Source organism: Suricata suricatta, chromosome 10 (genome assembly GCF_006229205.1).
Source record: "Suricata suricatta isolate VVHF042 chromosome 10, meerkat_22Aug2017_6uvM2_HiC, whole genome shotgun sequence".
NCBI lineage: Eukaryota > Metazoa > Chordata > Mammalia > Carnivora > Herpestidae > Suricata > Suricata suricatta.
In genome coordinates this window covers 113,917,039-113,928,751 of record NC_043709.1, presented here as the reverse complement: position 1 = coordinate 113,928,751, position 11,713 = coordinate 113,917,039, and the positions used below count along the sequence as shown (strand labels likewise).

The 11,713-nt window shown below is 48.0% G+C and overlaps 1 protein-coding gene across 1 annotated transcript in view; it reads left to right on the top strand.

The window, feature by feature from the left end:
• FAM171A1 (family with sequence similarity 171 member A1) overlaps window positions 1–11,713 on the top strand; it is a 92,385-nt gene that overhangs the window by 28,200 nt on the left and 52,472 nt on the right. The window contains exon 2 of the mRNA XM_029955575.1: window positions 1,982–2,238. Coding sequence (XP_029811435.1) covers window positions 1,982–2,238 — 257 coding nt within the window. The remainder of the gene's footprint in view (window positions 1–1,981; window positions 2,239–11,713) is intronic.

Below are 11,713 nucleotides of genomic sequence, written 5' to 3'. Positions count from 1 at the left end.
GTGATTGACTGAAATGTGCAAAATTCAGAAGGTTGCTTTGGTATCGTGAGATTGTGGCAAGTTACCAAGGCGGAGGTCCTTGAACCAATAGATGTTCTCAGTGTGGTTGCCATGGCAGAGGTGGGGGACTTTGGATATAAGGTTATCACCCCCTGAGAGAGATGCCTCATCCCCAAACTTTGTTTTATCCCTTTCTCCCCTCCAGATCCCTTCTCTGTGCCCCTGCCCGGCCCCCACCAGATGCACAGTGATGGGAATAACGTCTTGGTGACCATTGTGTTTACACTTGCTCCATCAGGCATCACGCTGAATGCCTCTGCCCACCTATGTTGACATATGTATTGTTCTCACCTCCACTTTGTAGCAGGGGAAATAGACCTGGTGAGATTAAGTACCTTGCGTGAGGCCCCATGGCCAGAACTGGGTGGAGCTGAGTCACACCTGGCGTGGGAGTTGCAGTGAGGCTGCATGGAGTGGAGTGTATGGCCCGGAGGGCAGTTCCCACAGGGCCAGCCCAGAGACGCCTCCCTCCCCCACGGTGGCCTGAATTCCACTGAGGCGGACCACGGTGGTTCTGCACATGGGAGCCTCCCTGGCCACCTGGAGAGTCCTTGCCCGTCCCTGCCCCCAGCTCTTTACCCCAAGGCTTCCGATCTGAGGCAGCTCAAAGTGTGTGGCAGGGAGGGGCTGTGTGTGGCTCAGTGGACTTCTGTCACTGAGCACCAGCCACTCCTTACACGTCGGGCATAGAGGGATTCCTAGAGCAGGAGACACCTCTGAGTGCGCTGGAGCCCGTGCTGGTGTCCTGTCATTCACGTCCACCGTGATGTGCAATCTGCCCCACCTCCCGTCTTCTTGGGTTATTTATTGCAGGGGCCTCCTAACCGCATGCCCAGTCTCCAGTCTTCCCTCTTCCCTGCTCCGCCCTTGACCCAGAGCCTGATGTTTCTGTACAAAATTTAATCTCTCCTCCCGTTTAAAAACCTCTATGACTTCCCATTGCCCTTGGGGTCAAGAAGGAGCCTTTTCGGTCCCTTCTGAAGCCCTAAGGGGTCTGGCCCCTACTCGCCTCTCCAGACTAAACTCTCACTGGGCTTCATGCCCCTCACACTGTCTGTCATCTTGCAGAACCTATTCGTGTTTCTCCAGGAAGCATGGTTTTCTCTTGCCTCTGAGCCTTGGCATATGCTGTTCCATCAGTGCCCCGCTTCGTGCCTGCACCAGACTAGCTCCTGCCTGTCTATGCACTTGTCTTCAGCACCGTAACTTGCACAATTACTCACAGTTCTAGGCCCAGAGTCACAGCTCAAGAAACCTCTCTTGCATGAATGAATGAAAAACATTCGCTCCATTTTAGGTTTTTAACATGCACCTGGGTCCGTATACCCCCCACATTCATGATCTGGGTTTGCTTCTGTTGCTAACTCAAGCTCCTCTATCTTTCCAAATGTTTACTTTTTTTTTTCCTTCCTGTAAGCTGCTCCTTTCCCATTCTTCAGGCCCTCCTTTTTCAGACACTTTGGGGTGCTTCTCCATCTGGCCTTCATGACCACCAGCACGGCGATCCTGGCCGGCTCCCGTCCACGTTCAGCAGGACTGTTGAAGTCTCTGGGTGCAACTCTCTCAGAGCCCAGAGTCCTTCAGTAGCAGCCGCAGCACTGTTAGAGCCCTGTTTGCCAGAAACGCTGGGAGGGATAAAAGAGTATTGTGTTTGTCACGCAGTGTCTTAAAGGGATAGGGCTTTTCTCTCCATGATTTGTTGGTGTGAGCAGGAAGGAGGAAAGCGGAAGGCAGGCCGTGACATGCATTGGTTTGGGGGGTGGGGGAAGGAAATCATGGAAGGTAAAAAGGATCTCCAACGAGAAAATGTTCCCGGTTATGAGGATTCATATTTTGAATGTAGATCTAGATTTTCCTAGCACAGCCCCCTCCACTCTCAGCAGTGAGGGCAGGGTGGCTGTGGAGGTGGCCCGGGTAATAGTTGTTCTTTGTTGCCTTTTCCTACTCCAGAGGTTACGCTGAAGGTCCACGTGAGTGACGCCAGCACCCACCAGCCCATCCCAGATGCGCTCACCGAGATTTTCACCAGCCAGGTCTCCATTGCCTCTGGCACGTCGGGCACCGATGGCGTCGCCTTCATCAAGTTCCAGTATAAGCTGGGCAGTCAGCTGATCGTCACTGCCACGAAGCACGCCTACGTGCCAAACTCTGCCCCGTGGAAGCCAGTCCGATTACCTGGTAAGGCTGGCCCCACCTTGCCACGGAACGTGGCACATGGGACAGGCTCGTGCTGGAGTCAGGCGCACAAGCGATTTTTAAAATAGGGGTTTACGTAAGAGACTCCTAAATATCGAGAACAAACTGAGGGTTGATGGGGGGCAGGGGAGAGGGGGAAATGGGGGATGGGCATTGAGGAGGGCACTTGTTGGGATGAGCGCTGGGCATTGTATCTAAGCGATGAATCACGGGAGTCTACCCCCAAAAACCAAGAGCACACTGTACACACTGTATGTTAACCAACTTGATGATAAATTATATTTTAAAAAGAAAAGAAAAGAAAGATAATCATCGCCCTCTACTGCCAAAAAAAGAAAATAGGGGTTTAGTCTCTGCTTGACTGTTTGGGTCCTCTCATGGGAAGGAAAAGTAGGGTCTTGTATGGAGGTGGGGGCTCTCCCTCAGTTTACATACACAACGGAATCAAAAACTGTAGAGTTTCTCCCCATTTCCCCAGCGTCCTGTGCGGTACCTTGTTGACTGGGACAGTGTTCTGGAAGGGAGTTTCCTCCTGCTTCATGGGCCCAAGAGCCACGCTGGCCAGAGAGGCAGGGAGTGATGGGGTTTCTCCTTTCCCCTCCTCACCTGCTAAGCGAAAACACACGCCTCCGTGGTTCCTCAATGCTCTTGCTCACTTCCGGCACTTCTGCTCACAGCCCAGTGGGGTTTTTTCCATACATCAAGCAGTTCTCAGATTCTCGGGCACCTGCTGGGCATCCTACCGTTGAGCCCAGTTCTGACACTCTACCTGGAGAGAGCATCGGATCCCACAGTTAAGGGCTCAGCCCCACGTGACTCCCTCACTTCAGACGCCAGTCACAAGTCCCACATCGTCCTGTGCTTCTGACATATATAGATCAGAGGTTCCCCACCCCCTCCTCAGTTCCACTCATTGGCTGGAGTGGCTCACCGAACTCAGAGAAAACAGTTGTTAAAAGACAAAAGTCAGCCAAGTACATTTGAAGGTCTGTTTGGCTTTATTAAGTGATGCGTCGGCCAGGCAGCATCCATCCAGGAGGTAGAAGGGAGCTTCAAGGAGTTGCACAAAAAGGGAAGGTTTTTATAGGGAGGGGAGAGGGAAGAGTTATTAGCAAAGAGTAAGAAAGCATTGTTTCAGGCTAGGTCATTTTTCATAGGGGGAAGACCAGGGGAGCATAGTAGGTGGGTCACCTCATCTTCTCTTGAGGGGGAATGGAGGGGGTCCATGTGACAGATTACCTCACGGATGCTGACCCAAAAATACCTGGCTGACCCAGTTAGAACTGAATTTCTGGGGGACATTGAAACTGCAGGCAGGTTAGGTATTAAGTACCAGTTTGGTGACTTGGCCTGAGTGATGCCATTTTGGATCTGTGGGGTTTTTTCATGGTTTTTGTTTTGTTTTGTTTTGTTTTAACACAGTTAACTTATGAGATCACTGGTTTATTATAAAAGCTATTAAAAGAATATCCAGATGGAGGAGATGATATGCGCAAAGTATGTAGGAAGGGCCCAGAGTTCCCATGCCGTCTCACCTCCCAGCGCCCCCTGGGTACACCAAGCTGGAAGCTCTCTGAACCCATCCCACTGGGTTTGTATGAAGGCTTCACTACATAGTCAGGACTGAGCAACGCATTGGCCACTGGTGATCAATGGCACCTCCAGCTACTCTGCCCTCCCCATGGCCAAAGGGGAGGGGCTGATAGTTCGAGCCCTTCATCACGTGATTGATTCTCCTCAACCAGCCCCCTACCCTTAGCTTATCTAGGGGCTTTCCAAAGTCACCTCATTAGCTAACCCTGCATTGAAAGGGACATGTCATGATCACAGAAGTCACCTTCATGGCTCTTATCACTTATGAAATTCTGCAGGTTTAGGAGCTCCAATCCAGAAGCATGACCAAGACCAGACATATATTTGTTATTATAAGTCATAGTATTCCATTACTATTCACCACTTCAAACCATTGGTCTCCCACAAGGGGCAAGGATAATGCTGGACACAGACTGAGCTCTGGACAGGGTAGGTGGGGGAGTTGGACATGGTCCCCTCTCTGTCCCCTCACCTCAGGCTCCAGCTACTGCCTGGTCCACATGATCTGTTGGCACCAAGATAAGGTGGGGACAAGGAGCGGCTGAGGGCTAGCGTTTGGAAACCAACCAGCTAACCTGGCTCTGGTGCCCAGTCTGTGCTTGAGCCCTCTGCCTTCATTGCCAGACTCTGCAAAATGCAGCGAATACCACCTAGTAGAGTCATTCAGATTAAAAAGCAATTAACAGGGGCACTGGGGCAGCTCAGGCAGTTGAGCATCCCACTTTGGCTCAGGTCATGATCTCACAGTTCATGAGTTCAAGCCCTGCATTGGGCTCTCTGCTGTGTTCACAGATGCTTTGGATCCTGTCTCCCTCTCTGTCTGCCCCACCCCCACTGGCCCTCTCAATCTCAAAAATAAATTTAAAAAAATTTTTTAATGTTTTTTTTAATTTATTTTTGAGAGACAGAGAGAGACAGCATGAGAAGGGGAGGGTCAGAGAGAGAAGGAGACACAGAATCCAAAGTAGGCTCCAGGCTCTGAGCTAGCCGTCAGCACAGAGCCTGACTTGGGGTTCGAACCCACGATCCGTGAGATCATGACCTGAGCTGAAGCCGGATGCTTAACCAACTAAGCCACCCAGGTGCCCCCAAAATTTTTTAAAAAACAGTTAACAGGGGCGCCTGGGTGGCTCAGTCAGTTAAGTATCTGACTTCGGCTCAGGTCATGATCTCACAGTTTGTGAGTTGGAACCCTGCGTTGGGGTCTGGGCTGACAGCTCAGAGCCTGGAGCTTCCTTCAGATTCCATGTCTCTCCCTCTCTCTGTTCCTCCCCAGCTCATGTTCTGTCTCTCTCTCTCAATAATAAATAAAGACGTTAAAAAAATTTTTTAAAGCAGTTAACAAACGTAAATTACCTTACAGGGCCTAAAACACAGTAGGGGCTCAAGAAATAGCATGGTGGCTGTCAGAATACCAATGTGCTCATCTCTGTGCTACCACATTACTGGACACACTCCGTCAGGGTCCCCAGTGCCTCTGACGACACATGGTATAGCAAGTGTGGCTGTGCCTGTTTCATAGAGCCCTGGCATCTACCCTCATTCACAGAGTTCTCTGTAGTTCAGTTTACATTTATTAAGTATCCACTATGTGCCCTGGAACTTCCCTGGCCACTGAGAATACAGATCTGGAGACACAGAACTTGCCCCTGTGGAGTTTGTAACATCTTTTGGGAGTTGTGTAGTCAGTCACGGAAGCCAGTCCCGTCTAAGGAGATGTTTGTGGGGCACCTGGGTGGCTCAGTCGATTAAGCATCCGGCTTCAGCTCAGGTCATGATCAAACGGATCGTGGGTTCAAGCCCCACGTCAGGCTCTGTGCCAACAGCTAGCTCAGAGCCTGGAGCCTGCTTCGGATTCTGTGTCTCCCTCTCTCTCTGACCCTCCCCTGCTCGTGCTGTCTCTCTTTCTCTCAAAAATAAATTAAAAAAATTTTTTTTAATTAGGGAAATGTTTGTGCGTCCATGTGCGTAGGCGATGCTGGGGGAGGACTGGTCACCATAGGTGAGGGAATGAAGACTTCCGGGAGGGGGTAGGAGGGGAGCTGAGTCTGAAGGGTGGATAGATGTTAGTATCAGAAGATGCTGTACAAAGCACACAGGTTCCAGGACTCACCCATTCCGTCTGGGGACATTGATCCGGAAGTCTGCATTTTAACAAGTCACTCCCCACCCCCACCCCTGGATACTTACAGATAAAAGTGGTCACTACACCTCTTTGTGAGCTATGGAAAGCAGATTTGATATAGATACAACTGAGGGGAGGGATCATTTAGAAAAATCTCAGAGAAGAGGGGATAAACCTGAGAAATATTTAGCAGGCAAAATGCAGAAAGCCTCTGGGAACAGATGGGAGAGAGTTAAAGGAAAGGCCAAAACAGAAGAACTGTAAGTTGGATCTCGTGTTTCTAGCTGGTGACGGAGCAGGTAGAACAGATGGGCAGTGGGGTTGAGAGACCCAGCGCTCCACAGTTCCCTAAAGTTGACTCCATCGCCGCAGTAAGTTCAAAGAAGCCCCCTTCTCTCTCCCACTCCCCTGTGCATCCTCTCGCCTGGCTTGGGGCTCAGGCAGACATGGATGCAGGTGCTAGTGGGGGTGGGGAAATGCAGGGAAAGAAGGAGTGCTGGAGTCCTAGTTGATGAGTTTAGAGCAGGGGAGATTCGATTTGGGCTGCCTCTTGGACACAAGGGTGTTCAGCCTGTAGTTTGAAATGATTTGAGGGCGCTCATGAGGTTTAGAGGTAGAGGTGTGGCTTGGGGGTCACTAGCATCGTTGAGGTCAGAACCATGAACTCACAAAGAAAGCATGGGGGGCAGGCCTGGGACAGAACCCAGAGGAGGCCCACAAAACAGGAAGATGATTTTGACTGGATGGTATATGAAGAAAATGTTTGACCCCCTCCATTTTTCATGCCGGGAAACCACTAGGAAGAGTAGATGGTGTCCAGGCACCACCATTCCACCTTTGCTGGGAGAAAGGCTGCACAACTAACAGCCGTTGGTTCTATAAAGTCCCCATGGGCACTGGGGTTAGTCGATACTGAGCCACTGCCTCTAGGGGGAATTCAGAGTGAGGGTCCTGTGAGCCTCCTGTCATAACGTTTTCACCAGCCAAGCAATGCATCACCTCGGTTTATGTGTGTTTGGGGGTGTTTAAAGACGTGTTATTTAATATATACTCTTGGTTCATAAACATGGAACTCCTGGCCAACAGCTCCGTAACTCATGCTTGAACAAAGCTTACCTAACATATATTTTTCCCATGGGCACCTCCCGGCCTTCCTACAGTTAGGAACCCTAGACAGCACGTCAGCGCTCTGCCCGGGGGCCACGTTAAATGGCAAAATCCTGAAAAAAAGCCCAGGAATGTGAAAAACTTGGCACTAAATAGATCGCCAGAGGACCCTTACAGTATGAGAGCTGAAAGGAAAAAGTGAGCGTCGCCTTGTCCAACCTCAGCTGGGAATGTGTGCCTCCAAGACTCAGATTTTGGACCCCCCTTACTTGCACATAGAAAGCATCATGTGGGGGCACCTGGGTGGCTCAGTCAGTTAAGCCTCCAACTTCGGCTCAGGTCTTGATAACATGGTTTGTGAGTTCGAGCCCTACATCGGGCTCTCCTTCAATGCAGAGCCCACTTCAGATCCTCTGTCTCCCTCTCTCTCTGCCTCTTGCCTGTTCAAGTTGTCTCTCAAAAATCAATACACATAAAAAAACATTAAAAATTTAAAAAACATAAGAAAGCATCATGAGGATTGATTTGGGGGTCACAAATAAATTTTAACAACTGGGTACATTTGCAAATCCCAAATCCACAAATAATGAATATTCACTGTACTTCAATTACATTTGTTTTGACTTTGTTAATATGATCATACTTTAATTGCATTTGTTTTAACTTTGTTAATATGATTATTGGAGAAAAAGCAACCACTTCCATAATCTCCATATTCTTAAATGAGTGAAATAATGGGAATAATGTGTTTTAATTGGAAAAGATTGAAACTAGGTATCAAGACACACGGGTTCCTGTCCTGCCCATCTCCAGCTGCCTCACATCTGGGGCCCATCATGACTTTCCCAGCCCACATTCCTTATTTCTAAAACTGTATTAATTAGACTAGGTAACTTTCAAGGACCCACTATGTCTTTGGTTATTTTCTCTCTGTCTCTCTCAAATCATAATAAATAAATAAATAAATAAATAAATTTTTAAATGTAAAAAGATAATACTGTCAGTATTGCAGATAACGGACAAGGAATAGAGAAAAGTTGGGAGCCTCTCCTCAAATGTGATGAAAATTTGAAACTAAAAAATGCTTTCTTTGCTACACATGCACACATGGCATTGTTTGCATGTGCACCCTCTAGAGATTTTAGAATAGATTTCTTTTCTCGTCCTTGACAATGGTTCCTGGAGAATGTGTTGGTTTTGTCCTTTCAAGGAAGGAGCTGTAGATTGGAGGAGGGAAGCCCAGCATAAGGAGAGCAAACAGGTGAAACAAATTCAGCTGTATAAAACGCGGTCCGTCCACTAAAGACTGTATGCCCACATCTTGATTATTTCCATCTCCATAGCCATTGCTTCACCATTCCGCAGACCTGGTCCATTTGCCCCCTCAAACCACCTGCTTATATTACCAAGCATTCGTGTCTTAAAAATTTGTACATGCAGGGGCGACTGGGTGGCCAGGTCACTTAAGCTTCCAACTTTGGCTCAGGTCATGATCTTTTGGTTCATGGGTTCAGGTCCCGTGTTGGGCTCTGTGCTGACAGCTGGGAGCCTGGAGCCTGCTTCAGGTTCTGTGTCTCCCTCTCTCTCTGCCCCTCCCCTGCTCATGCTCTGTGTGTCTCTCTCAAATAAATAAACATTAAAATTAAAAATAATTGTTTATATATATTATATATGATATATAATTTTATATATATATATATGTAATTATGTCAATTTGATGTCCTCGGGATAAAGTTTAGACCCTCCTCCCCTGGCTGCTTCTCCCTTACTCATCTCATTGTCTAGACGCGTAGACAGTGTGTTAACTCTCTTGTGAATCTGACATTTTGCCCGCTCTGTTTGTCCGCACTGTTATTCCTTTACTGACGTTTTCTTGGCAAGTTCGTCTTATGTCTTCAGCGCCCAGCCTGGCTGTTTTCTGCTCCATGAAGTCTTCCTGACTCTCCCAAGTCGAGTTAGGTGTTCCTTTCTCTCTATTTCCCAAAAACCAAACATCTACCTGGTATGATAAGAACCCCCAGACATCAGTCAGTGTCTCCTTTATGATGGGAGTCCAAGAGTCTCTCTGCCGCCTCCTACCCTCTGGGGCACTCGGTCGATTTGAGGTGGCCACTCCCTTCCTCCCTGTGCCCCTGTGGTGTCTGTCTTCAAACGCAGCACACTCAGTTACAAGAGACCATTTTTCTGTCCTATAGAAAATAAGTTTGAGAAAGTTCACTGGAGCAGATGCCTTATTATGGAAGTATCCAATGTTTTAGGTTGGAAGTGTTTACAGAACACCCCGTGATTGGTCACACACATCTCGAGAGACTGATCACAGGTGATTTCAGAGCCCAGCGTCCCACACCCAGTCAGCACGGAGCTTTCCAGGGCCCGGGACAAACCACTCAGGATGCCTGTGAACTCTCCAGTGGGGCAGGGTGGCCTGTGCAGGCAGCATTGTGACAATGACCCTTTCTTCCAGGCCATTAGGTACCCAGTGCCATTGACTGAGGGCGTCATTGTTAAAGTCAGGTGTACCTTTGAAGTGGTTATGAAGGGTTTATCCAAATTAAGGCCCCCCACTTTAGTCCTGGCTCACATGCGGTCCCTGATCCTCCATACCCTAACCTGGTGTGGATTTTTCTCCCAACTTTGAATCCCTAAGATGAATTGTTTTATTTCTTACATTTTTTGTTGTTTTTGTATTTTAGATTATAATTCACATATCATTAAATTCACCATTTGGGGGTTTTTTATTTTATTTTTTTCTGTTTTTTATTTATTTTTGAGAGACAGAGAGAGATGGCACAAGCATGGGAGGGTCAGATAGAGGGAGACACAGAATCTGAAACAGGCCCTAGGCTCTGAGCTGTCAGCACAGAGCCTGACGCAGGGCTCAATCACACAAACCGTGAGATCATGACCTGAACTGAAGCCGGATACTCAACCAACTGAGCCACCCAGGCTCCCCGAAGTTCACCATTTTGAAGTGTCCAGTTCACAAGATGATACAACCATCACCACAGACTAATCCCAGAATATTTTGTGTACCCCTGGAAAAAAACCCAGACCCATTACAGTCGACTCACGGTTACCCACTCCGCCCAGACCCTGGTAACCACTGCCCTTCTCTTTGTCTCTATGATTGGCCTGTTCTGAACATGGCAGATAAATGTAACTCTACTCTATGTAGCCTTTTGTGTCGGGCATCTTTCTTTCTTTTTTTTTTAATGTTTATTTATTTTGAGAGAAAGAGAACACGCACAAGTAGGGGAGGGGCAGAGAGAGGGAGAGCCAGAATCCCAATCAGGGTCTACACGGTCAGCACAAAGCACAACACAGAGCTTGATCCCTGAACCGTGAGAACATGACCTGAACTGAAATCAAGAGACGGGACGCTCAACCAGCGAGGCCCCCCAGGTGCCCCATGTCGGCCATCTTTCATGTCATATAATGTTTTCATGGTCCATCCATGGTGTAGCCTGAATCAGTACATTCTTCCTTTTCATGGATGAATGATGTTCCATTATATGGATGGACCACATTTTGTTGATCCTGTTCATTGGTTGGTGGACCTGGGGGTGTTCCCACTTGTTGGCTGCCATGAACATTCACATGTAAGTTCTTATGTGAACATATATTCTCAGTTCTCTTGAGTCTATGCCTACAAGTGGAATTACTGCATCATATGGTAACTCTGTGATATTTTGAGAAGTCACCAGATTGTTTCCACAGCACCCAGATGCATTCTTTTTTTTTAACGTTTTATTTATTCTTGAGAGAGAGTGTGAGTGGGGGAGGAGCAGAGAGAGAGGGACAGAGGATCTGAAGCTGTCAGCACAGAGCCCGACGTGGGACTCGAACTCACGAACCTTGAGATCATGACCTGAAGTTGGACGCTCGTGGACTGAGCCACCAAGGGGCCCCCCAAGGTGCATTGTTATTGTTGCTCATGGCACGAGCCACCTTCCCCTCGTCATGCAGCTACTTGTGTGTCCCAGTTCTCTTGAAATGTAGAGCCTTCCAGGCACAGACTACCCCCAGCACTGATCTGTTGCAGAGGGTCAGCTCACTGATCCCTGCTGGCACTATTAAGAGCAGTGGTTTTAAGTAATTAATGGATGTTCTTAGCACTTGATATTTTTGGTCCCTGATAATTTCCCAGAAAGTCACTTTATCTCTCTAGACCTTGCATTCCTCATCTTTAAATTTGGTTGGGATGATGTCCAGGGGGTCTCTGAATTTGAGTCTGTGGCACATAGCATTTGAGGACAGACTCCAGAGTTCAAGTCCTGCATTCAGTAGTTATCAGCTGTAGGATTTTGGACAAGTTGAGTCCTTATCTATAAGCCTGTTTCTTTACCTGTCAAATGAACAAGTTAATACCTATTTCAGAGGAGCACCTGGATGGCTCAGTTGGTTCAGTGTCTGACTTAGGCTCACGTCATGATCCCATGGTTCATGAGTTCAAGCCCTGTGTCAGGCTCTGTGCTGACAGCTTGGAGCCTAGAACCTTCTTCAGATTCTAGGTCTCCCCCTCTCTCTGCCCCTTCCCCACTTGTGCTGTGTCTCTCAAAAATCAATAAACATTAAATTTTTAAAAAAAATTTAAAGAAAAATATCTATTTCATAGGGTTGTTTGCAATTTAA